At 51.2% G+C, this 27,461-nt stretch overlaps 1 protein-coding gene across 2 annotated transcripts in view; it reads left to right on the forward strand.

Moving 5' to 3' along the window:
• LOC144153196 (carboxypeptidase B-like) overlaps nt 1-26,497 on the forward strand; it is a 57,469-nt gene extending 30,972 nt beyond the window's left edge. Inside the window, exons 4-11 of one of the 2 annotated variants that reach the window (XM_077684860.1) lie at nt 11,408-11,498; nt 12,601-12,702; nt 17,191-17,289; nt 19,582-19,692; nt 19,754-19,844; nt 25,266-25,465; nt 26,063-26,147; nt 26,206-26,497. In XM_077684860.1, coding sequence (XP_077540986.1) covers nt 11,408-11,498; nt 12,601-12,702; nt 17,191-17,289; nt 19,582-19,692; nt 19,754-19,844; nt 25,266-25,465; nt 26,063-26,147; nt 26,206-26,405 — 979 coding nt within the window. In that variant the 3' untranslated portion in view covers nt 26,406-26,497. Of the gene's footprint in view, nt 1-11,407; nt 11,499-12,600; nt 12,703-17,190; nt 17,290-19,581; nt 19,693-19,753; nt 19,845-25,262; nt 25,466-26,062; nt 26,148-26,205 lie in introns of both variants that reach the window. The other variant, XM_077684854.1, reaches the window with a different exon arrangement.
• Nucleotides 26,498-27,461: the final 964 nt, after the last annotated feature.

Below are 27,461 nucleotides of genomic sequence, written 5' to 3' on the forward strand. Positions count from 1 at the left end.
CAGGTTATGGTAGTTTAGAGAAGGGCTGGGTGAAGCACTGTGTATAGCTTTGAGTGTTTCAAGCCTAGAGAAAGTGCATTGAAACCAAAGCTAGTGCCGAGAGGTAAACAAAAGAGCGTAGAGAATTACTTGCGCGTGCCTTACTAGTAACTCGGTAGTATAGGAACGGCAAGGGAATTCTAAAGCGGGTAAGCAGCAAGAGGCCAGTGCAAACGATGGAGGACCTTAAAGTGAAGGAACTCATCGAAATTTGCGAGGAGCTGAGCCTTGACTTAGGCCGTGCGAAACGGAAGCATGCGATCCTTGAGATCATGCGGAAGGAGAACGTAACGGCTGAGGAAGTCAATGAGGCCAGGGCTGAAATCAAAGAGCGCCGTGAGCGCGAGGAAGCCGAAAAGAAAGAGCGCCGTGAGCGCGAGGAGGCCGAAAGGCAGGAACGGGCAGCCAAAAGGCAGAAACGGGAAGCCGAAAGGCAGCTCGAGTTGATGAGGCTAGAGTCGGAGCTCCGGCAGGGTTCGCTGGCGCCTAGCGTGACTTGTCCAACGATTCAGGCGAGCGGTCCGAGAAGTCAGGACCAACGGCCGCCGTTCGTTGTTGAGAGGTCAGGGCCCGAAGACGGAGCGTCCCAGGCCAAACGCGAAGCGACCGCACTCGTATTCTTGGACAGAGAAGCGAACCAGGAAGGCGAGAACGGCGCGGAGGCAGAGAAGCCGCTTCGAAATAAAGATTTCGAAACGCGCGCACAGGCCGCGAGCAGTGGCCAGTGCATGGCACAGGGCATGGCACTTTCGAGTTCGCAAGCGGGGAAGCTCTCGGAGAAACTTGACTCTTCCCCGGCGAGCGAGACGCGAAAGGACGCCGAGCAACGTAACTCGAACTGCGAGCCGACCGAGAACTCTCGCTGTAGGCTAGTGGAACCGCCAGCAGCAGAACGGGGTTGCGTGAAACTTTTCGGTGGAGAAACGGAGCCGGGCGACACGAAGAGTACGTTGTCACCGTTTTCCGATCAGCCGTTACGCGAAGACGAGCTCAAGGTCGAAGCGCTGCCGAGAGAGAAGTGCAGTCGACTCGTAGCGAATGAAGTTGACAGAGACTGTACCGCCGTCTCGGAGAGCAATGGCGTACCTAAAGTAGATAACGCACTTACTGAGACGTCCGATAGAGGGCCGTACGAGTCCGCTGATCGAGTTCAGGTGTCGGTCTCGGGTTCAACGATCTCGGCAGAACGCTCAGAATCAGCGGATGCCTCAGAGACGGCTTCCAACAGGATCGCGCTCAGTGCGCGAGATAGCGAGGTTTCGCGGGATACTTTGGACAGCGAGGCTAGCCGGACGAAGCCGCTAGAGCCCCCGGAAACAGAAGGTGTTCCTTCGGGTGTGAGCTCTAACGCGGGCGATGTTGTGGCTAAGCCTGCGAGCGGGACACGAGAGACGCGCGAGCAACGAAGGCCGAGCGGCAAGCGGACCGAGAGCTCTGGCAGTAGCTTAGTGGAGCCGCCGACGGCCGAAGCGGGTTGCGTCATCCCCATCGGCAGGGAAACCCAGGTGGCCGAGCGTTGCGAGGCGAACTCGATGTTGTCCCCAGTTCGCGATGACTTGCTTGAAAGCAAGGTGGGACACTTTCACCCGCATTTCAGGCCAGTGGAGCGAAGACGCACAGGGCGAAAGCGAACGTTCGGAGCTTTCTGCTTTGAGCGGAAACGCGATTGGGAGGCATGCGTGCCGGCCGCTATGTTGGCCTTGAAGTCAGCTCCGCGCGAGATTACGGGCGTCAGCTTTGCGAGGCTTGTATATGACCGGGGAAAGAGAACGCGTTTCGAATAACGAAACTAGCCTGTGGGGAAGAGCTAGTTCTAAGGCTGCGTTCTTAGTTTCCCCGTTCGGACAGTCCGTCCCGTCATGTTGAGCTTCGGTATCAAACGCGCGCCGTGTGGCCTTTTGAGTCGAAACTAATGGATCGGTGTTTCGTGGCCTGTCAGAGTACGCGCTGGGTAGGAGCATGTCGTCTTAGAGTCGTGCTGAGCAGGCTCAAAGAAGCAGGACTATCAGTCAAACAGTCAGTGTCACATAGGTTGCGCCAAAGTGACGTAACTAAGGCATGTGGCGGTGGTAGCGCGGCCGACGAAGACCGTCAGTCGTTAAGTGGCCGCAGTCGTAAGCTATCGCTGACCAACGACTAAGTCAGAGAGGTAAGGACTTCTAGGGTTTGACTGGATATGGCTAAGCGTATGTGAGAGATTACTCCACACTGGCTAGTCCTTTGACTGACGCTCTCAGAAGAGCCAGTTAAGGTGGAAAGGGCACAGAAACGAGCCTTGAGCGAGGAGCCAGTTCTAACGGTCCCCGACTTTTCGAAAGGTTCGTTGTTCAGTTCGATCGAGCGATCGTGGCATGGAAGTTGTACTATGCCCAGAGGATGCGAACGGCCGGGAACGACCAGTTTGTAAGTCGCAAGCCAACTTGTCGGGAAGAGGCTTACAGTACTTCCGTAAAGCAATGTGGCTGCGTCGTGTCGGCAGTGCACAAGTTTGCGTGCTATGTAGCCGGTAACTCAGACGCACTAAGCCGTGCGTTCTAAGTAAGGCTGCGTTCGTCGTCCCCGTGTCTTTCGTTTTGTCTCTTCGTGAGTAGATTTTAGCGTAGCAGGTAGGTGGGAGCAAAATTATTGCCCTCATTTGCTGCCTCAGTTGATTATTTCCGCACCGCGTGATTTCAAGTAATCAACCTTAGTTATCATTTAAGTTCGTGTGTTACGTTTGACACTTAGTGTGAGTTCTTCTTTTAAGAGTTTTACGTCCCGCATGGGCCTTTTGGTGTAGAGGGTCCAAATTTGGGATAGATACTTAGCTAGGAGAGTTTGTCACGCTTTAGAGTCTGGTGTTCTGACAGAGGACAGAGGGTGCTTGCTTGCGCTGGGTGTTGCCTGTTGTCGGTCGGTTCTTTGCAAGCTCCAGAACGATGAGCAACCGGTGCTGAGGACAGACCGAAGGAGCCGGACGAAACTGGTCGAGACACCTGGGCAGCACGGCGAGGTACCTGTGATCCGGACCTGGCAGCTGGTACCTGTTCAAGGAGAGGAACTTGGTGGAGCCGCCCTTTCCCGGAGCACTGGAGGTGTACCTGGATGAGCCTGGCGAACGAGCGCGCCCAGCATCCGAGCCACGTGGAGGCAGCTCGTCTTCACGGCGCATTGTCTGGCGGCGGGGGTGCTGTTGTGCCAGAGCGCCTGGCCCAAAGGCGTTGCACGAGGCGACGCGCCGACAGCGAGGCTGAGTCACGCCTCTCCCTTTGTCGCTGCGGCGCGGCCGACTCCTGCATCTCGAAACGCTGCGGCGCGGCCGACTCCTGCATCTCGAAACACTGCAGTGCGGCCGAATCCCTCAGCGGAGAACGTCCCAAACAAGGGCATGTCGCTACGCCCGGAGGCGAGGTCACGGAGACGGCGGCGGCATCGCTCTCCCTTTCCCCATTGGCGGCGCAGCTGACTCACCGCTTCGCTACCATTCGTCGGAATTCAAACTTCAGGCAGCGAGAGCCCTGATTGGAGCATTTCGAACTTCTTGGGGCCACAACGAACTTCCCGGGCTATAAAAGAAGCGCGGAGGCTCTCATCGTCGGCTTTCCTCGGCGGCTTCTCTCCGGCACCAGTCTCTTCGGAAGCACCGAGTGAAAGGGGTGCTGTCGCCTTTGTGCGAGTTATGTAACGTTTGCTTACCCTGTACATACTGTATATAAATGTTACTTCAAGTTTTCGTCGGCCCGAGAACTTCGCTCGGCTCTGCGCCGCGTCGATAGCGGACGGAGCAAGGCAACATCGCTACACCGGTGACTGCGCTCGGGTAGCCAGTCGCAACAGCGGAGACAGCGTCGGGATGGCTGATTCCCACCCTCGGTGACGAGCTGGATGCGAGTCACAACCTGGCAACCGCCTTGGGATAGTCATTCCCAACCTCGGAGGAAACAGTGGGATGCTCATTCCCAACAATGCGCCCATTACCACGGCTGTGCTGAAAGCAGCGCTTCAGAAAATCCGCCGAAATACCACGCCAGGTCAGCACCAAATCACAAAGCTAGATAGCGCCATCAGACACACAACTAAGGCAATCCTGACGCTTGATTTAAAAGTGGCCTTTGACAACGTCACTCACAAAGCCATACTGACTAATTTCAATGAACTCGGACGTGGAACCCGCACGTACACCTACGTCAGGGACTTTCTCTCCGGACGCCAAGCCACCCTCAAGATTGGAGACTTTCAAACAAAACCTATTCGCACCGGCGGACGCGGCACGTCCCAAGGAGCGGTCCTGCCCCCCTCCTCTTCAATATTGCCCTCATCGGCCTGCCTGAACAACTGGCGTCAATCCCCAACTTACACCATGGTCCTTACGCCGACGATATCACTGTGTGGACCGGTGTGGGCTCGGTCGGGGAGATGGAGGACCGCCTCCAAATGGCGGCTGATGCGGTGAACAAGTATTCCAAGAACTGTGGACTCTCGTGCGCCCCAGAGAAATCAGAACTACTCCTAGTGCGCAGTAAAGGCTGTAGGCGAGCCGATGCACCTTCAATGCACATCATGCTGGACGGTGCCACCATAACCCCGTTTCCGCAAATCAAAATTCTAGGCATGATTTTCCAAGCAGATAGCGCAAACACCACGATGATAAGGAATTTGGAAAGCGCAAGTAGACAGATTGCTCACATGCTTCAGCGGATCACGGTCAAAGGCATGAAGGAGGCTTACCACTTAGACTTCTCCAGGCATTCGTTGTCTCAAGGTTCACCTATGTGACGCCCTATGCTTTACTAAGACTGAGAAGAACAAGTTGAATACGCTCTTGCGAAAGGTGTACAAACAACAACACTGTGGATGAGCTGATTGAGGGCCACCTGCTCAGTCAGCGCTACCGGCTATCAAGAACGGATGCAGGCAGGGCCTTTCTACTGAGACTGGGCATGAACATCCATGATCGCCCTCTAGAATCCACGGAAAATATCCCTGGCGAACTGCGCCAAAACATCACAGTGGCCCCTTTGCCAAGAAACATGCACCCGCAGCTCCACGAGGGACGGAGAGAGGCGCGAGTTAGAGCCCTGGAGAAAAAATATGGCTCCAACGAAAAAGTTCACTACATGGACGCCGCAGGTTATGCAAGACGCGGAGCCTTAGTGGCGACCGTAACGAAGATAGACAGCCACGTCACGAGCCTCACTCTCACGAAAGTAACGGCGCTACAGGTCGAAGAGCGATAACGGAAACACCTGCGGAAGTAATCATCACGGATTCTTAGTCAGCGTGTAGGAGCTACCTCGAAGGCCGCATCTCACACACCGCAATGAAGATCTTGAGCCAGAACCCTCCAAAGAAAAGGGTATCGGTTGTCTGGACACCGGCTCACACTTCTCTCCGTAGCAATGTCTTTGCCCACGAGACTGCTCGAGGTCAACCAGCGGAGCGCCGCGATAGAGTTAGCTGGAGACGGCCATCCCCTTGACATCAATCCAGGAGGTGACGCAATACTACAGGCTAGCCCGGCTTACGCTTCCCCCTGCACATCCCTCTCTCAGCAAGAAAGAGGAGCGCTACTGGCGTCTCCTGCAAACGAACACATTTCCCCATCCGAGCAAGGTGCACTTCATCTGGCCTACGCAATACGACCCCCAGTGTCGATTCTGCAAAGCGCCCTGCACTCTATACCACATGGTGGTTCAACCCCTCACTTTTCGCGATTTCTAACCCCTCGGTTGAGCAGTGGGAGGGAGAACTGGCCAGCTCGAGCGTCGAAGAACAGCTTCGGCTGATTCACTGGGCTGAGACGGCTGGACGCTCCAACTAAAATTTTAGGGGCCTTAGCTCCAATAGGGTCCTGGACTGAGGAAACCGAACACTTGGCTCTTTTTTTTTAATAAAGTTTACTCTCTCTCTCTCACCATCGCCATCATCATGATCGCCGTCGCCATCATATCTATGTCCACTGCAGGGCGCAGTCCTCTCCCATTCACCTCAAGTTGATCTTGTTTTATGCTGCCCGAATCAATCCTATTTGGCCCGCATTTTAGATGCGACGCTCAGAGCATCTCTTGTCGGCGGCCCTGTTTTTCCTGCGTGCGTCCGTTGTTGTCCGCGTGCGTCCGTTGTCCGCAGCCACTCTCCCGCTCTCCTCTCTGATAGCGAACACTCTCTCGCGAGGGGCATTGGATTGGATTCGATTGGATTCGATTGGATTGGCTGGGCTTGGCTTGGCTTGGCTTGGCTTGGATTGGATTTGGATTGAATTTGATTAAAGTGGCTTGTGTTGGATTGTGTTGCGTCATAGCCGCGGACGCACTGGCTCCGGCGCGTGCCCAGGTGAGAGCGTGGGCGGCCCAGCGCCGGTGGGTGGCGCTGCGTGCGGTGCTGCGCATGTGCAGTACTCTCTCTCTCCGCGGTTTCCTCTCCTTTGGGCGCGCTGCGCATATATAGTGCCTAGAATATAACCGGTGTGCCGCTCTCCGGCGGCCTTTCGATCGACGGTTGCTCTCCGCTTGCGCTTGAACCCCCTCAGCGTCGCATCACACCAGGGTTCCCGCGAGGGGAGGTGGGCGTAATTTTTTTCAATACGTCTCTCCATCGAGTCGGCGGTCTTCCACTGACTCGACCTTTTTCTAACGTTTATTTTGCCACAGGGCATACATGAGGAAGTATGAGGGGATGATAAGGAAACTTTATTAGATGAACATGAAAATGTTCGCTTCGCGGATGAGGTCAGGAGGGAACGATGATGAGGCCCATGTATCCATGCAGTGTATACAGTCGCGTGAAGTCAAGTGGTGTGGTCAAGTAGGGAATGTCAGCTATTGGATCGCCGCGGTAGCAAACCGCGCGAACGGAGTTTGCCATAGAATCTCAAAATGAGGCCGTTGGCAGGTCACGGCGGGAGTTAACGGCACCCCCACCCGAATCCTCCTAAGCGCAACCTCCTCGGCACGGGTAAGACCTGGGAGGAGGGTGACAGGACACAGTTGAATGAGGGCACGTCTGTGGCGCCGGAGGTGTTCCTTTCTCGTCCGCAGGAGAGTGGTATCATCCAGCTCTAACGGGGAAGCCGGAGATGGAACAGAGGCTGCTAGCCGGGCTGCTACGCCTGCCTTGCCATGGGCTGTTATTAGCTCATGCGGAACCCATTCAACGTGAATCTAGTGAGAAATTCGTGCCGCAAGTTGGCGAAAATTCTAGGCCAGCATAGGGCTATACTACTAACTAACCGCAGTAAGTGGACCGCTTGAATGGCGTCCGTTAGAATTACGATACGTGCCCCGGCATGCAAAGTGATACCGGTTATAGTCAGTAGAACCTCTCTAAAGGCTACAAGTTCCGCACAGAACGATGCTGGAGGTTCCGGGACCTGACATCTTTACGTCGTGCTGAGAGCTGTATGGCTAGTGCAATTAACGGCAGTGGCAATCACCGTGTCTTGAATACGTATATAGTATGGTGGAGCCGGGTGGAAGGCGGCTATCCAATTCGGTGATGCGTTGTTGAAGGGCAGACTCCGAATTGTTGGAATCTGGACTACGAAGGTCAGTCGGCTTGTTGCCACTCAATTGTACAAACTGCCAAGGGGGCAGTACTCACTGAGGTAGGGCTGGTAGCGTATGCGAAACTGCACAAGCCATTAATGATCGCGGAGAATCACACAATTCAGCCTTCAATTTCCGAGCTTCGCGACGTTGATGAACAAGTTTATCCAACGTGTTCAGTTAGGCATATTCCTGGAGAGCAACCACAGGGCTGATGCGTGGGAGTGCAGTGATTGCTCTCATAGCCCATCTGTTAATTGCTTCTAATCGATTCCACGGCGTTGCTGTCCAATGCTGAAACTGAGAAGAGTAGACCAAGTGTGGTTGTAAAACTGCTGTCACTATTTGTGCTACATGTGAGCTGGCTCCACCAGTCTTGGGACCGATATGGTGTACTAGTGCTAGCGTTTGAGCAGTTTGGTGTTTAGCCTGAGCAAGCCAAGCTGTCGCCGTTCCTGACTGGTGCATCAGTAACCCCAGGACTTTGATTTTTCGGCTCTCATGTAGTGGTTGCCCAGCCAGTTGAAGGCGGATGGGACAAGCAGCAAGCTTACGGCGGCCCCAGCGGTTTGCAACGGATGTGTATGTTGTTTTACTTGTTGAAAGCTGAAGACCCACCGAAGAGGCAAATGCTGCCCTGACACATAGGTCTGGTTGCAGGGAACTCGCTTGAGTTTCCAAGTCATGGTGAGTGCACCACGTGGTGATGTCATCGGCGTAAATGAGAAATTTAACATCCGGCACATCGTGAAGGCACCATGCTAATGGAATCAAAGCCATATTAAGCAAGGTCGGAGCCAATACCGATCCCTGGGGCACACCACGTACAGGAACAAAGGACCCAACAGCTTCTCGACGAAGACGTATGGCAAATGTCCTGCCTTGAAGGAATGACTGGCCGAACTGCCGCACCCGCATGGGAAGGTGGCGCATATCAATGGAGTTCAGGATAGCAGCGTTACTGATGTTGTCATAAGCTTTTTGGGTGTCCATTGCTAGGATGGTCCGGACACGATGACTGCGGTTTACGACAAAGTTGATGCCGCTAAAAACGCTAAGCCCATCTTCTGTGCCAAGCGATGGGCGAAAGCCGATTTGCGCAGGGTAGTAATACCTATGCTGTTCAAGCCACCACGACAAGCGAGGGGCAAGAATTTTCTGTACGAGTTTGCACACCGTCTCCGTAAGCGATATAGGCCGAATATTTTCTAGTACCATCACTGGTTTGCCAGGTTTTGGTGGGGACGCCGCCACTAAGCCATGCCTCGTTCGTTGCACCGAAGAGCTGAGTGAGCACATCACTGCTTAAATTTTTAAAGGCTTCGTAGGGAATAGCGTCTAGACCACGCGCAGTTTTCCGCTTAGCAGATTTGTCCCAAATATTATGCTTAACTCATGCCCCCTGCCTCTTACTAGCTGCAAGTTGGGATCAGGCACTCTTTCTGCTAGTCTTATCCTTTCCCTGCTTAGGTGTATAGATGGGATTCACTGAAAAGTTTAGCGGGAGATTTCTTCGCTTGGCAACACTAGAAGCTGCCATGACAGTGCCAGCTGTGCCTGCGCATACGCATTGCGCGTGCCTTTCGCAAACAAACAAAAAAAAAAACATCGGCGTGAGCCGTCTGCCCCGTTTCAACCCGATTATCGGCCATGACGTCAACAGATATATTATTAATCGCACTCACATTATGCGGTGGCGCTCTCCTTGCCCTCGAGAAATTTGCATCATCGGAGAATGAAACCGCGGCTGCGAACGAATGCGACACGGCGCGCAAGAAGCCAATGCTGCAGTCGCCTGCGACCACGGATGTCGACACAAGTGCCGTCTACTGCGGGGTTGAGTACAAAAACTAAATAATTGGTTTGAAGAAATGTTTAACGCGTGTGTGCCGATTTATACACGATGGTAGCATAGCAGCTAGTGCATGCGAGGCCATCTCCCGAGCCGTGCTTTGCTCGCACTTATCAGTCGGCCCAAGTGCTGGCGAATCGCAAGCGCCCTTTAAGTAAATCACTTGAGTTTGGCTTTTTTCGGCAACAATATTTCTTTTGTTGTCCTTGAACATGTGGCGATCTGCTTTCACTAGCATACGCTCGCGACTTGGTCCATCACGACGCAGTTGCACGCGTACGTAGGCTCCGAAGTTTTTACCACACTACCAAGTAGTGCGACGATTTCAACAGTGCCTGGCGATAGCTAGATCGTAGGGTGCTGCACAAAGCAGTATTTGGCGTCGAGGTATTACTATGCCTCGAGGTATTACTATTGTGGGGCACAGTTTGGACCATCAAACGGATCTTGCTGTTTTCATGTGCTCTGCTTTAGCGGGCGCAGCGCAGAAAAGCACCGCCATATCGTGGAGCCCGACGTAACCAGTGACACGGGATTTGGCAGCGTCACCTTAGCAAAACAGACATTTGGTGGCGCACAGGCATGGCTTCCCGCATGCGTGCCACGCCAGTGAACACAACCTATACGTTGGTTCATGTGGGGTATAACTTATATACCTCCATATATTTAGCTTGAGAGCATCCACGACCCGTTCGTGGCGAGACTTCTTTCACAGCAGCGCTTACTGTTTCATATAAAATTAACCTGGCTAAAGGCCATTCCTACTAGGCCTACAGACCTATCGATGTTTGCCTTGAAAAAAAAAACAAGAAACAAGAGAACCGGGACGCATAATTTAAAAGGCCGCTGAAAAGGAAAGAAAAAGCTATGCAGGAGAGCGCGGTAGCCGCACCCTTGACCGTCTTGAAATATTTGCTTCCTTCCCAAATGTCTCGGCGAAGCCACGCAGACCAGACATCACACATAAATACAAATTAAAATACCGGTTGAAGGGGGCCATTGAAAACAGCGCAACGGCGCGCTAAAGCCATAAACAGTTTGGTTTCGTTCCTACTGCGGGTCATGAGAGACAGATGGCCACCTTAACACGGCGCCGCCATATGTGGCAACAGATAAAGAGTGTTTTCCTGGCTCGTTTAGGACGACCGCAAACAGTTACTTTAGAGTGGATGCAGGGTGTAGTAAAATAATCCGTCCTCCCGCGGACCCCATCACGCGTTTAGTTTTTTATACGGCAGATGGCGGCACCATGCTAAGGTGGCCATTTTTTCATCATGATCCCCGGCTGTCCAATACGCGAGAATCGTTTTTATTGTATTTCTAAATTAGCACCTAAGTGCCGTCGCCGATCTTGATGTTAAGCAAAATACACCACAAAGGGCGACCTTAGTGCAAAGTTTGGGAACGAACGAAGAAACAGCTTGCTCAGGAATTATTTTTAAAAACGCCTGTTCATTGTTGCAACACCCTGCATATTTTACAATGGACTGCCGCAGTGCATTATGAAATATGGAGGGTGTTAGAATTCGTCGAGTTCGAAGTACCATGATTCAAATAATGTTAATACGAACTCGACGAGACAAAAACATATCAATTTTAAGTCAAGTTCAAATCAAGTTCAAATTACACAGAACCATTTTGAATACGCACTCTTCGGGACCCACATACCAGCTGACATAATCAAGGAATTTAAATGAAAGATACCTGAATTAGGCAGCTTTCGGGGTACATAAATATTGCTTAACCGCACATTTCGTACAGATGTTCGTTCTTTTAACGAGCCCGACGTTTTTTCGCTCACGGAGAATAGTTCGAGTTTTGTGCAAATAGCCTGCCACCAAGTTACTTGCACGTGTGTTGTCAAAAGGATATACGTGCATGTTGCTCACATGCAGAAAATGATATATGCGCGCCTAATGAGCGCACTTATTAGCATAATTGCACAGCAAAAAGTATAAACGAAAAAGGGACTGCTTTTTTGCTTCTTTTTCAGGGAGATTAACAACTCAACAACAAGCAGAAGTGACGATCCCGATTTAAGAATTCCCCGCAGCTTCTTTTCCGACTATCAACGCTTGGACAGCGTAAGTGCCGCACTATGAACGTACGGTATATTTCGTAAGAGCTTAACCGCAGTTTCACCTCGGGGTTTTTTTTTTTTGCCTAGTTTTAACGCGCTGAGTGGGACCACGGACTTTCCTTACTTCCAGTCGGCGACATTCCATCGTTGCAGCCATTTGCTTTCTTTGCTCGCCATGCCCCTTTACCGGAGTAGCTCCCCCGGTTTTCACAAGAAAGTGTTTTATTCCCGGATGCACAAAGATTTCGCTGACGCCATATCCGCACGGAAGTGACGCCTGTACTATGAAGCAAGCGGCCTGTAAAGGGTGCACCCCTGCACACAGGGTCTTCTTGCGGGGAAGCAACCTTTAGTACCAAAGAGTAAGCTATATTTAGGATTGTTCGCTTTAGGGTTTTATATTTTAACACGAAAGTGTTTTATGCCGCGATACCCCAAGATTTCACTGACGTCATATCGGTCACGGAAATGACGCTAGTACACCTTTGCCGAAGCGACCCGCCAGCAGGACGTCGCTCGCCAAGCACACCCCAAAAACAGCCGCCGACCCGCAAATCATGCTCAGCTGCGGATTTCGCTGCACATTTCGCTTTCGTGTTTTACTGATTCCCATGACAGAGGAATCAACCACAGTTTTTTTGTTAATGCACACTTTCAATCAAAGTAACGCCAGACATTGTTGGCCTCGACACTCGCTCTTATATCATTTTCAGCACCAGTAAGCGTTTATTCGGGTCTCTCATTATTTTTTAGGGTAAGAGCCAGAAGCTTGCAGATTAGTTGAAAGTTGCTGGGTTGCTTCGGTGTGCGTTGCATTCGGCACGAATTTTCTCTTTTGTTTGGCTTTTAAAGCTCACTTACGCATGCATTGTCTTTCATCATCATCATCATCATCATCGTAGTCCAATTCTGTCTACTGCGGGACGAAGACATCTCCCTTCAGCTTATAAAACAGAACTTTTTTTTGAAGCTGCGAGTTATCGCTGCCTGTTCGTCCTGCCCGTCATATTTATCGTTTATTAGTAAGGGCCACCATGCAGACATTGCAAATTTCGAAGGATTGCTCGCGCATCAACGCCTTTGTTTGCTTTTGTCCCTGGTGCCAGATCTACAACCACCTGCAAAAGTTCAGCCTCCGAAGAAAGTCTCTGGGGAACGTCATGACCATTGGCAAGTCCTTTGAAAATCGTGACCTCAAAATAATCAAGGTAAGTCTAGGTTGCCAGTGGTTTAAATGTGAAGTATCTACGCAACTCGCATTAGGCGGAAATCGGCAGGTTGTAAAGGTGGAAGGGGCGAATGAAATACATTGAGGGATGACCGATATCCGATTTTCCCAGTCCTAATCACACAAGCATAAATGCGGCAGAATTTCCCGTCAAGCGAGACCTATAGCTCAAAACACACAGAAAAATCCAGTTATCCATCGGCACAGTAACGGATAACATTAATAATATTATCTTGTGTTTTATGTGTTGATTTAAGCTGAATTTATAAATTTCTGTACTCAATGAGGCAGCATAAATTTTTTTTCAATTACAGAGGAGCACAAAGAGGAGGCGGAGAAGGCATAACTTTTATTCAGGCGAGCCTTAGGGGCTGATGTCTGGGCACCCGCCCGGTGGGGGGTTTCCTCTATAGTCCGGGATACCTTGGCGTGCTCTAGCGACCCAGGCTTTCTCCACCAGGCTACGCTGGGAGGAGAGGTCGGAGCTGGTCAGCTGTGCCACCCACTACTCGTATGTGGGTTGGGGATCAGGAGTGACGGATGGGATTTGTTGATACCCCCATACCAGGTGGTATAGGGTGCCAGGGTGGAGGCAGCATTTGCAAGAGGCAGGGTAGAGGGTGGGATACCTGGCATGGAGTGGGTATTTGGGGGTAAGCGCTCGTTTTCAGTCGTCTGAATATGGTAGCTTCGGTTCTGAATAGGTGTGAGGGAGTTGCTGGGTATTGTTGGCGCCTGTGCCGGTAGTGGGTGAGTATGTCGGCGTATTTTCGCAGGGGCGTGGGCTTGAGGATGTCTTCATCTTGTAAGTTAGCTCCCTCTTGGGAAACGGCCCGGTGTGTATGGGCGCGGGCAGCGGCGTGTGTGCACTCATTTCCTTTGAGGGATTCCTGTGTGACCAGACAGTCTTTAGTTCTGTAAGTTGTTTAACTTGCTTTAAGAATAGCGAATGCTGGTAGGGATATTCGTCCGATCAGGAAATTGCGGCATGCAGCTTGGGAGTCCGTCAGTATAACAGTATATTCTTCGCAAGTGGTGGCGGCTATCGTTAGCAACTTATTGGGCTGTTTGTATGGATGTTGTAAGGATTGTGGCTGCTGTTAATTCTTTGCCGTTGGCATTGGTCACACTGGCAGCGTGGGCAGACTTGGGGGTATGGAGATGCATCTGTGTAACGAGTGAAGGGGAGGTGATCATACCGTGCATGGGTTGCCCGTGCCCTTGCTGCTCGTCGTGCCTTGTTATAGGTAGGGTGCATGTGACGTGGGGTTGGCGGCACTTTGATGTATTGTCGAATGGCTATAGGCTCCGTGCACAGGTGTTTCGAGCGCGACCGCAACGCCGCCTTACAGCGCCGCCATCACAAAACGGATGTTGGTCAGCCCGGAGGAGCTGCTGTACGGGGCAGAGATTCCGAAGCCGTTGCGAAATAGTAGAGCTAGTAATGTGTATTTCTGTGCATTGATGGGTCTCCGGCTGCCGCACCATATTCTAAAAGGTCGCGAGTAGGCTGTTGAAAAAATAGTTTCTTTCGGTTCCCTTGAAATGAAGCGGAAAAGCGGCAGCGATGAATCCGCGCAGTGCGACGTGCACTGTAAACAACGCCGATCGACATCTGGCCATAAACGTTCGGTTTGGTGTTTTGTGTGAATTGTTGTTTGTACTCGGGGATCTTGTTTCTGTGCACGCCAGCTATAAGTTTGGGCGGGGACCTGTGATAGCCGGTGCTCAGCGAAACGCGCATCGGCAACGCGAACTTCGGCGAGATTAAAAACAGCGCGCCAGCATACACCCCAGCAATCATCCTTTAGTGCCACGGAATACAGTAGACTCTCGATAAACGGAACTTCAAGGGACCGGAAAAATTAGTTCCGTTTAACAGGAGTTCCTTTTACTGAGAGAGATGTTCTAAGGTGCAAATTTATGTGCGTACACACTTCTAAGGGCATTTCATGGAACTCTAACCACTAGAAAGTGACTGTAGCTGATAGTTTTCAGAAAGCAAGAAAACTACAAGAAGCGTAGGCACAGCATTCACAAAGTTGATTTGGCAACAATGAGTCGCTGTGCACTACAAAATGCGTCAATTATTTTTGTTTGAGTCCTTGCAACTGCATCTTCACGGAGGCTAGAGGCCTCAACTTCGCGAGTGCTTACGAGCCACCGAATTTAGAAGACGGCAACGTGGTAATGAAGGACGAATAGCACAACGATGGCACGAACGAGGCGACAGGAGGTGAGCCCTGTAGCCTAGGCGTCTAGAATCGAGACCGAACGACTGGAACAAGAACTGCGATGTTGCATTCGTTGCGCTAATACGGGTAACCACTTACGAGACGAGGCTTACGAGGCCAACAAGGCTAAAAAAGCATGGAGGAAGAAAAAAAAAAAAAAACAAGAACGAAACAGCCGGAACCGTAAAAAGCTGATTCTCATGCCAGTGGATTTCACAAGAAGTTCAATTTCTGGTTCCGTCTACACGGTGATGCGGAAATTTTAGTTCCGATTACCGAGAGTTTTTTTACGTTATCTGAATACAAACCAACCAAATTCCAGGCAACTGTTCCGTTTAAGCGGAAATTCCGTTTAAGCGATTTCCGTTTATCGAGATTCTACTTTATAAGGTGGAGTAACTGTTGACACAACTGCAGGGATTTCCCAGGAAACCACCAGAGCTAAACAAATGGGAAATACATGAGCGCGTTAATCACTTTGAAGCAGTGGCAGGGTCTGCATTTTTTTGGTGTCGCTGAGCATATATACCACGGCATTTTTGTATTACGTTTCCGCTTATGCTTTAAGAACCTGTATGTTTGAGTCCTTAGTTGTAGTACGGTGCTCATCGCTGCTTACCCCCTTCCTATATATACGTGTACGCGCGTAGCTCCTGCCCTTGCGGCAGCAGCGACTGCTTTGGCGTAGATATCGCGGCCAAGTCCATACGACTAACATTTCGTTGACTCAAACCGACGGAAGACCGGCGCTAATACCGGTGCCTACGTGGGCAGTAGCATCCCGGTGTTCACAGTTATGAGTTGACGAACATAAAAACTGCATCAGCATGTTCACACGATCCGTGGCACCCGGCCTTGGGCGTGTAGCTTGCCCCGACTATTTCGCTTGGATTCGCTGAAATCTTAATGAAGCGCAGTGATGCCTGAGCCGCGTGTTCGCAACGGATCTCACGAACATTCCCTGTATCCGCCCTTAACTAAAACACGTCACCCACACCTGTCATGTGCCAAACGCCATTGCTAGAAACATCGGACAGCTTCGTTGCGCCCGGCAGCTCCTCCCGGACGCAGTAAACATCGTTTGCGGCGTGCAACTGGCGACCACGTTTTGCGGTTTTCTTGTATAAATCCTTCCAATATTTCCTAACTCTCTAAAGCCCTTGAAATGAGCGCGCTGATTCGAGCAATCACTCACAGCAGCGTAGCGGAGGCAGTGCATGGAGGAAAGCGCGCTGGCGATGGCAACATCCGAAAAATGCGCCAGAGGCCGTAGGTGGCGCTAGTTGTTCAGGCGCCAGTGTCGCCACCATACCAGCCTATGGGAATGCGTATCTCCTGATCTTACCGGCGGGGTTAAATTTCCTAGACGGTGAAGGGTTGCTCTTCCCGTGGCGGTGAGTTGGAGGCGTGTAAGTTGTAAAATTCGATGCGCTGCTTGGATTTCTTACCAGGTATTGTGGACGCCCAGTTGTAGCAATTTTGTGTTGCCGTTTTGGGGGCAACCTTAGTGCGTATTTTTAGGCTTGTCGTATTGGAGTGTTCGGATTGGTTTCTCGGAAGGTTTTAGAGCTAGGTACGGAGTACTGTATACAATCCTGCTGATAAGGATGGCTTGAATTATGCGAAGAGTATCTGATTCTTGGAGGCCAAATCTGTGGTGAGAGACTCGAGGAAAGAACGATAAAGGATGTAACTTCCACAAAGATCCTTTGAACCTGGAAGATTTGCTGACGGTTAAAAAAAAAAAAAAGGTTGTGCAAGGCGTCCGAATAGCGTGCAAATACGGCCGGCCCTAAGCACGCGCCCACGCCTACTGCGGCTATGCGCGCGCGTGTGGTGTTACTGCGACGATCAGTGCGAGGGGGAACTTGTTCGCCCGATATTTAAATTCAACCGACACCATGGGGACAAATGCTCTAAAACGACGGCCCTCAGTATGAAACGACGCGGCAGAGAAGGCGTACATGGGCCACATTCCGTCGGTGCTTGACCGCCTGCTATCCACGGCATTGAAGTTGTGTATGAGTCATGGCGTAATTTGCTTGAATGGAATTTAATTAGAGTAGCAGGTGGCACCAGATCCTGAAGAAATGTGAAGTTACAAACGGTTTAAGGCACATCTGCCACCGGGTTTGGTCTGTGTTGCACACTTGCCACGTATCCTACTTTTTTTCATCGCTCGATAAAGACACATTTGTCTTCGAACTCGCGCACAGCCCCTCGTTTTCGTGCAGCTTTCTTCAGGACGGGCCAAGAGAGCTGTGTGGCTTGACGGTGGCATGCACGCCAGGGAGTGGATCTCGCCCGCCACAGTCATGTACATCCTCGAAGAGGTACGTGTATTTACGCCGCCACTTCTTACAGCGATAGTCGCCAGTACGAGCGGTTATTGCCGGCACGCGAGTGCTAGCACAAGCGTTCCTGTAGAAGCATGTCCACTTCACAGTGTGCCAAATCAACAGCGTGCTGTATTGAAACACGGCAACAGCTATAACCATGCTTTACTTACAGGCTACTGTAAGCCTTTGAATCTTTTGCCATTGTTAGCGTTCAGACATGTAGCAAGAACATCTAAGGACCAGGAACTCGGCCTTCTCCGGCGCTTAGATAACGTCACACACGCCAGGAGCTAGAGCATGGTGGCGGCACAATGAAGGCCGGAGTAGAAACTGTTGACGTGCAGTCTGTTGACGTTAATAGCTGTTATCTTTTTGCGGTTATAAATGTATTTAGGGGCTGCAATGAAATTAGGTTATGCCAAAATTAAATTCTTTCAAATCAAACAAGATTGCATTATCCCTCCACGACTCCTCCAACCTTTAAAGGAGCCATGAAGAGAAAATACAACTTCGCTTAATTTGAAAGAACTAGGATTCAGTATCTCACTCAGCTCCATTACAGCCACAAAAGATGTTTTTTTAATGAAAAAAAAAGCAAGAAGTATTTAAAAACTTTCAAATTTTGCGCCACAGTGACGTGTTATGAGCAAGAATGACGTCATACGGGCCAACAATAAAACATAATTTTCAGTGCGTTAACTGCACGTTCGCATTCAAGTGATGCGGTCAAATGGAACTAGAGGCCCCATTACAGACGTCCAGTCATGTGTCGTCGCGACAGGTCAGTTAGGCGGCCGCCAATCGCACAAACAAGGTTCCGTGACGTCATAGAAAAGTTGCGGGAAATTGGCTAGGGGGTCGCGACTGCTTCACACGTTTTCTTTATTATCTCCGTTATTTGTTCGAAGATTGCGATAATATTGGTATCATTGTTATCGGGACTAAGCAGTCTTTCTAATAAACCCAACTTGTATTTTGTCTTCATGGCTCCTTTATTACCCAGGTCTTGAACGACAACTTGCGCAGAAAATCTGCTTGGCAGCATGTCTCACTCGTATTTTTTTTTCTTTCAGAACAGACATTTTCTTGCTTTTCTAGCATTTCACCATAGACACCTTCTAGCTTGTTCAATGTATCCGCCCACCAGACGGGCGTCCATCAAACCCCCGACTTCTAAGCAGCTGTACGCAAATAGTTATGAGTAGCTTCGTTCTCTGTAAATAACATTTGGTCGCGTAGCGTTAAGGGACCCGTGTGCCAGAAAAGCCGCCGGCGGCTGCGGCGTTGACCGTGAGTGAAAAATCGGCATGAGCGAAGCGTTCGGCAGCGCCACCTGGCGGCGCCCCCCGAAACACACGGGATTGTAAGGCGCTGCGCCAACAGAAGGCGCGCGAGCACCTGGCGGCGCCCCCCGAAACACATGGGATTGTAAGGCGCTGCGCCAACAGAAGGTGCGCGAGCAAGAGCAGCAAGTTCTTCACCGCTCGCGGACACCGTGTGTGAGTCAAAAGCATGACGGGCGAATGATAATGCTAGTTGAACGAGGCCATGGAGAGAAGGCTATCGCATACCACCCTTATAGGCGAAGCTGAAGCATCGTCCTCCAATTTTTTACTTGCCGCTCTGAAATGTTAACCTCGCCCTTCCTCTGCTTCTTGAATGCTGCTAAACACCTGTTTGCTCAATTAGATCATTGAACTAACATCTTTAAACGTGCGCCACCGGTTGTACCAAATAACCGTCAGAAAATAGATGAATTGCATTTATGTGCCGGAATTAGTCCAGGAATTCAGCCGTGTTTATGGAATTTTATGACGCAGGCACCTCACTAGCAAGGTTGCTTAGCGTGGTATTTCATTCGAACATTCAGCTTTTCGCCAAGAGACTCGCGCACAGCAGCGCGCAACGGGACTCCAGATTTTCCCTCGCGCTGGGTGACAACACGTCCGGCCACCCCTACATTTCTGACGGCACTGTCCCCGAAGGGGCTGCACTGTGCACCGAAGGGCCACGGGCACAAGCAAAGAGAACCAAGAGCGGGGCGCCGGTTGGCACTGCCAAAATCACTCAAGACTGCAGTTCGGACCGGTCCCTCAGTGAAGCTCAAGTGAGGAAGAGACGGACGTGTCGAAGCCCAGTCAGGGAAAACCTGGGGGACCGGCTGCCACCTCTGTCGTTTGCCGAAACACACGGCGGCAAAGCCCCAAGCACGACATTGCCGGCCCTCGCCGTTCCCCTGAAACGACGAAAACCGCAGAGCCCGTGTCGTTTTCTCCTGGTCCCCAGCTGGTGAGCGGCTACAGCAATGACAATGAGACGACTCGCATTCTGGACACCTTCGACGTGTACGGGATGCCAGTGGCCAATCCGGACGGCTACGAGTACACGCACATCCTCGTGAGTCATGAGCTCCATGCTGGCCGCTGAGGGCGGTGCTGAGTCCATCCGCTGCTTGCAGAACCGGATGTGGCGCAAGACGAGGTCCACCACCGCCAGCTTCCTCTGCCGTGGCGCCGATCCCAACCGAAACTTCGGCTTCAAGTGGAGCTGTGAGTATGGGCACAAAGACTCTGGAAACTGTTTCAATCATGCGGACGGACAGTGCTAACGAGACAGGGACCATGTGAACGAGCGACGGATAGCCTTGTAATAATGGGCCCTTTTTGTCCGGGCACGCATTCCTCTAGCGGGTGCACTCTTCTCGTATTCTGCGAAGGGCTTGGATATATTCGGCTGTGTGGACGAGATTAACACCTGCAGGACAGCGTGCTTTCGTCGCACGTGCGCTCACTCCGCTCTAGACATACAGCAATTGCTCTGGTCGGAAATTTGGCTCTGTGTCACGCCCAGGCTTCCGAATGAGATGCGGCAAGAGGGCATTCACTGTTGCCATTTCCTGTTGGTACTTCACTAGAAAAACTACTTTGTAACTTATTTTGTTTGGGTCAAAGGTAACCTTAATAATGTGGCGCGGTGCTTCCATTTAGCGCAGATGTGCGTATGCAGTGAGTAAGCCAAATGATTTGCAGAAGTTTAACAGCACTGGAGTTGTTTTATGTTATCTTAGGCTATAGATATAAGCCTGTCAAGGGCGATTGGCCAAGGCTTTCGGTCATAGTAACAAGAGAAGAAAAGGACATACGACAAGGGATTTCAGAGGGGAGTTTATGTGGCAACAGGGTCAGAGAGATCCAAATCGTATGGGCGCCGGCCCACTCTGGGTTCCGGGAAACGACACGCGCACGCTGGGAAACGACAGCCAACCGAGCCGACGCCGACCTTGCCAATGTCCACGCGCACTCCTTTCTCCGGTCGGGGCGGGACAGGCTGGTGTCCCGAAGTACACAAAATCCGAACCAAGTGGCAGTCGGTGAACCTTGTGGCATATAGCCGTTGTTATCTGGTTGTTATGAACTCCTGGTAGAATATTTCTGGTAAGATAGAATAGTAAACTGTCCCTACTCTTCCCTACAGACCCCATCCAGGGATCCTAGTAAAGTTCTGCTTTCTCTCTCTCTCTCTCTCTCTCTCTCTCTCTCTCTCTCTCTCTCTCTCTCTCTCTATCTATCTATCTATCTATCTATCTATCTATCTATCTATCTATCTATCTATCTATCTATCTATCTATCTATCTATCTATCTATCTATCTATCTATATATAAATATATATATAACACAGAAATAAGGGTTGGCAGTCGAGAAAACCTCGGAAAGCAAAGGGGAGGATGTGGTAGATCATTGAAACAGATTAAGAATTTGGAAAGAAAGAAAGAAAGTCGACCAGCTTTGAACCCTCTTAAGCTCCCTTTGGCAACAAGACTGCCAGAACAGAGGCCCTCGCTATGCATGTAGCGAATCAGAATAGGAAATGAGGGGCTCGTTGAAAATAACACAGAAATAAGGGTTGGCAGTCGAGAAAACCTCGGAAAGCAAAGGGGAGGATGTGGTAGATCATTGAAACAGATTAAGAATTTGGAAAGAAAGAAAGAAAGTGAAGAAAAAATGCCCGCCAGGTGGGATCCGAACCCACGACCCCACGATATATATGCATGCATATATCTTCCTCGGCGGTTTCGAGCCAGCAGCCTAATAAGTGCGGTCGCCGAGGACTCTCGACTCTCTGAAGTGGTGGAGGGTGCCCTCGACCCCGCCGTCTACGTCTCTGGGCGCCCCTCTGGAGCTATGCTCAGGTCGGCGTTTACCGCTATAGCAATCAGCTGCATGCAGCCATCGCAGCGGTCTTGCCCCAACCGTCATTACTGTCACCAACCGCCAGTGTGATGCAGCAGTTTTTGCTGGCCTCTGCGGTAACGATGTCGAATAATGACTCGATCATTACGTTTGAGTGAGCTTTTTCAACTGGTGGAACGACATATTCAAACTGCCGAACGTTCTTTTTTACCCCGGCGATAAACCGAAGGCCTGGTTTAATAACTATGAGGATGCCATCCCTGACTGGACCAGTTTGTTCAGCGGCTGCGTCAGATTTTTAGCCCACCTTCTACTAGCTCGAAGACCTACGCTGCGTACATCGAATATGTCGCGCTTTGCCGTCGAGCTGACGAAGCCATGTAGGCAAGCGACATGCCTTCGTTTACACCGCTATTGCAGATGTGAGCAATTTTGCCAGCGCTTGGATCACACATATTCCTTTGAAACAAGATTGCTGGCCTATGGGCTTCTTTGTAGATCCACCGCTCCGTACTCTGATCCGAACTATCACTCGTCAGGAGCTGCAACAGCGTGACGCAGCCTGCACTCAGAGCACCCACGTCCACGCACATGGGCCCTGTGGCATGCTAGCGGAGGGGCTGGCGTGTACGACCAACATTGCCCAGCCCTTTCCTTCTGCCCCACTTCACGTCCACATCTCACCCGAAGCTGGTTCGGCCATGGAGCAATCGTACCTTCGGCGGCTTACGGCCACTTGATCCCATTTCGGCGATTTCGCCCCCACCACCTTCATTTCCAGCGTGTAACTTAACAGCTTACTCTGCTTTTGTTGGAGACTGGGGTGTGCATGTGGACATTTTTTTTTTCGATTGTATCCGGGCATGTATCCATCACCTTCTGTGATAAAATACTAAATCCCCCACCTTATTAACTGTCGTACTTACTAGCCGCATGGGCGTAACTTGTGCAGCGGCAACTTGCCCCGACTGAGATTTCTCCTCCTTTTTAGGGTGAATGACCACTGTGCACCACCACGAGAGGGTGCTTCGGGCGGAACAAAGCTGACGTGGGAGGACTTGGAGACTCGCGTAGGGGCGCATTTCATAATGAAGGCAGGCATTTATCGCACGTACGTTATGATAAAAAAGTGTGCGCTCTCCTGAGGGGGCGTGCAGAGAAGCAGTGGCAAAACCAATAAACCTTCTGATGGGGTATTTAATGAAGCGACAAGCGCTTTGCTGCTGAGTCCCGATACAAACACAATCTGTGCCGTGTGGTTGGATGGCTGGGGGTAATCGTAATATTTAAGTCCAAAACAGTCCCAAGACAAAAGCCAGGAGCCAGTCCAGGCTTGTATCCACTGCAGTGCATCTCGTTTTTGCCTCATACATGCAAGGTACCCATACATGAAGGTTTTAATGTCTGTTTCGGATTTTCCAAGGGTAATGTAGACTAGGAATATTAGCATGCCGTCACTGGTGTTCACGCCGCATAAATGCGCGCAATCGGTGGCATTAATTTCTCAATCCAGCATCAGCGAGTAGATGCACTCATTTTTGTATGTTGGTTACATTGATGAACGTTGGGACTCGCGCGAAACGAGAAAATACACCCCTGCTGGTATGTGCGGCTGCATGGGTATGTAACCCTGGCTGAGTTTTGGGACGCTTGGTTGACAAAAGTGTACGCCTACACGCGCCACACGTGGCTTGGGCAGTCGCGCCACCTGTATACTGGTTTGCTGGGACCATTCTCTTCAGCAACGACTACGGCTATGCGGAACGGCTTAAGTATCGCACGGGTAAAGTTGCAGCTTTATACTCTAACTGTCTGCGTGTCAGCCTCAGCAATTCAAATATTTTTAAAGATTCGCGACTGTTTCTACTGTAAAAGGTTCTCATAGGCCAATTCTAGACACTCTCTAAGAAAATGAAATGGTTTTTTATCTTTCAGGTCGTTTTAGGTGGGGCTATGTCACCTGAAGAGGCCTATAGAGTCGGGATTTCCCACCGCTCATTAACCTTCGAGGAAGACGAAGCGTGGTGTGGCGCATATAGTTTTTGCTAGCAGAGGAAGATAGAGAAATATTTTTTTTTGTCGAGCAGAGGCTGAAGTATGGGCCTCGCCCCGCAGAAAGCAGCTTCGAAAGACTGTCCTTGCTCGGGTCAGCAGGGTGAGCTGGGTATACGGGTCTTGTCTGGCCAGTGAAGCCCTCCACTGCTCGAAGATGGGGTTGGGAGGCGAAGGGGGGGGGGGGGGGGGATCTGGATTGCGTTGGCAAGCCCATGCTACAGTGTCCCAGTCTGGGGACAGTTAGCACAGAGGGAAGGTTGTTGGGTGTGGAAGATGAGATGGAGGCGGGTGGGATAGGGGTAGGTATTTGCCTCTAGCCGCCGCCAAGTGGCAGATTTTGTTGGCATGTGGACGCGATCCGGCCATCAGTTGGCACAGGCTTCGGAAGTATTTTAATTTTGGGGTGAAGGGATAAGCTCAAGGTTATGATGATGAGAATTGTTTTCTTTGTTCTAGAAACCAGAGTGCTTTTCTTTTCGGTGTCTGAATAGCTTTTTTTTTTTCAAGAGGTCGGTTCCCACTTCTCGAACTGAATCGAATGCCATTTAATTTAAGTAACAGGGTTTTGTCCACTTCAAACATCCTACGCAATGTAATTTATTAAGGCTAGTATTTGTTTGCTTAGGGAAGAGAAATCGTATACCTTTGCGTGGCGCTCGAAACGCACTTGTAAACGCCTTCACCCGTGATACAGTGGATGTCGTGAATAAAATCATGGCAAGGAAATCATTCACTTCTCTTTACAGAAACGCGAAACTCTAACTGTAGTAATGTGTCAGTAACAAGTTATAAGAACAAAACAAAAAACAGGGCGAGTGGGTAATTAAATAACGATTAGCTTTGGCAGAGGATACGGACGTTCTGGCATTGAGCCTCGCGGTTTAAATCGTTCCAGACACTTTTTGTTTGGTTTTGGAGCCATAACACTTGTTTAATCATGCCAAGATCATTGGGGAGGGGGGGGGGGGGTGAGTGTGAGCTTTTTTTTTCATAACAGAGGGGGAGGGGGGCCTCGTCCCAATCCGGAGCCTCTGACTGGTGGGTATAAAGAGCTGCGTTGCAAAATGGAGCTGTTCGCGCGCCGTGGGGTTATGTCTGAAGAGCGATGCCGAGCCGCAAATAGCCGAAGCATGTCGTGTAACATTAAGCGGTGCGTGCATGCGCGCACCGACGAGCCTTGCATCGATGTTGCTTACGCAGGTGGTCAAGTGTCTTCTTATGTCTCTTGAGCTCGGCAAGGAGAATTAGTGATGTCCGGGATGCGACTGTTCCGAGTGGTTTTCACTAGCGTTTACGCATGTGTACCTGACGTAATATGAGCTATATCCTGAAACACGCGAGCGCAAAGGGATTTGCATTGCCTGCGCCTTGCGGGGTGAGTCTCAGCGCGTGCAAGCGCAATATTTGGGTATACGTAACATTGCGGTCGCAGTGAACGCGGAGGCAGTATGAAGAGAAGACGGGAAATTGCGCGGAAAGTCGTGTGGGACGCGTTCACTGCGAAGGCAAATCACTATGCCTGCCGTAGCATGGCCCCGTATCGTCTCATCTCCCGCATCCTGCGCAGGAATAAGCATATTCTGGGTTGTTTGACGGCTGTGCAGGGCAGTGAAACGCGATACACGGTGCGCCCCAGACGCCCCGCCAATCACGCCATTGTGAAACGCAGCAGAAGTGAGCTGTTCGCGACGGTAACGCAGTGTGGCGCGTATCCTCCGCAGCAGGTGGTTCCAGCAGCAAGGCGTGCTCCGAAGTTTTCGCCGGGAACAAGGCCTTCTCCGAGCCAGAGACCAAAGCCATGGCGAATTTCATCTACGCGAGGCGGCGCGAGATCATGGCGTACCTCACCTTCCACTCCTACTCGCAGCTCTGGCTCACACCGTGGGGATACACAGCACTCAAGCCAGCCAACTACCTCGAACTTGTAAGCCGCGCGCGCCCTCTTCACCTCCCGCCAAAGTCCAATCCGCGGTCGACCCCGAATGAGTTCCCCAGTTCCATGCCGTGCACTCGTGCAGTCGCTTTAGTGACGTTCTTCGCAGGATCATTCGTTACTGACTCACGCTGTCGCCGGCTTGAGTTCCATCTTCATTCCGCAAATAGCGCACGATGTAACATGTTCAGTGCAATTGGTCTCTGCTACACTCAAAGGCAACTCCGTAGTTCAACTTCACCGCAACGCACTTGAGTGACGAAGTCATGATACCAACACAGTGATATTCGACTTGTGAGTCGAATCGTACGCTCGGTATCGTCATTCGCCGAAATGCCATAGTTGGCTGCATGGATTGGTCAATATAGTGCATTGTGGCGAAGCTGAACCACGCGATTGCCGTAGAGTGTAGAGTAATCAATTAGTCGTGTGTACTTCTATCCCAGTTACTAGCTGCGTGACCACAATTTTCTCTACATTATGTGCTAAGAAATTTTCCTTCGCGCGCAGTAGTGTTGCGTGCTTCGCATCTTCGCATATCCGCAGTTTCCGCGCTAGTCGGCCTTACGGCCGTTCCTCTCCACGCAGGCCCGCGCCGCCAGAGTGGCTACCGCAGCCCTAGAAAAGGTTCACGGGACCAGGTACAACGTGGGAACGTCAACCAGCCTGCTGTGTAAGCACGAACGACGGGGGGTTCGATTGTACGCGATGACCGGCGGCTCCCGTTTCAGACGTCGCGTCCGGAGGCTCGGACGACTGGGCCCTGGGCGAGGCGCAGATTCCGTACGCGTACACCGTCGAGCTGCGCGACACCGGCCGGCACGGCTTCACCCTGCCGCGCCAGCAGATTGTGCCCACCGGTGAGGAGACCTGGGCTGGCGTCAAGGCCCTGCTGCTCGAGCTCGCCAGCAAGGTGGACGAGGGGACGTGAACGATAGCAACGCTCCACCGACCGACATTCACCGAACGCGCAATAAAGAAAAGCCCCATTCTCTACGAAGCTACAATTTACTTGAAGGGTCATTGAGGACAAAGTTGAGATTTTGGTGATTAAAGAGACTGCTTTGTTTCGATAACAACGATAATGATTTTATCCTAAACTTCAAACAAATAATCGAGATATTAAAGGGCCCTAAACAGGGTTTCAAAGGTTGCGATTTTACGTGCGCAATCGCTGGAGTACTATCTCAGGAACGGCCTGCTGCAAAAATGGTTTAAAAGCGTTGAGTATTAGCCATGTTATCGTTAATTAAAAAGGGCCAGCAATTATGCCTGAAGCTTTAACTTTCTCATCGCGCCTCCAAACAACACTGTGGAAGCTGTGACGTCACCGACCAGGCGCAAGACCACCCAGAGAAACAAGACAAGGCTTTTGCTAGTTCGAGATGCGCGCAGCCATTGGCTCCGCTCGGCGGTACGTCCCGCTTTTTTTAGCAGTCGACAGCCATGATCCGCCTACTTCTGCTACTTCTGCTGAACGGGGCCGATCGGCGTGTGGCCGTGCGGCCGTGCTCCTCGCGATGGCCGTACTCGCGTTGGCACGTCAGTTTTAGAATAGCGGAAACGAGCGTTTGAAGGCCAGGTAGGGGTTCCCAGACACAACATGCTCGCTCACGACAGTAATTCAAGATTTCCGCCGACGCTTAGCGGCCCGCTAGCGTTTCTGTATGCGGCGCTGTCGCGGCGAACAGGTCCCTTGAGGTCGGTAGAAAAGGCTTAGCATCGCCGCAGTTATTCAGTCATCGCTTTGCGAAGCCGTGACTGAATAGTCCCCAGCGCAATCTTTCACTACACTATCAGCCCCTCTCACGCATTTACAAACTGATTTTCAACAGTAGTCCCGCTGTGGCGGGCGGTGACAAGTTTTAGCTGCTGCGGTGTATGCCGCATTGTGCGTATACACAGCAGAGTGGGCTCCTTTTCGACCGTGCTCTCAGATGCCTTCGCGGTCGCGCGTGTAGCGGCGTTTCCGTCTGCAGAGACTCTC

The sequence above is a fragment of the Haemaphysalis longicornis genome, unplaced genomic scaffold (assembly GCF_048455015.1).
Source record: "Haemaphysalis longicornis isolate Haplotype H1 unplaced genomic scaffold, Haemaphysalis longicornis Haplotype H1 scaffold_1, whole genome shotgun sequence".
Lineage (NCBI taxonomy): Eukaryota > Metazoa > Arthropoda > Arachnida > Ixodida > Ixodidae > Haemaphysalis > Haemaphysalis longicornis.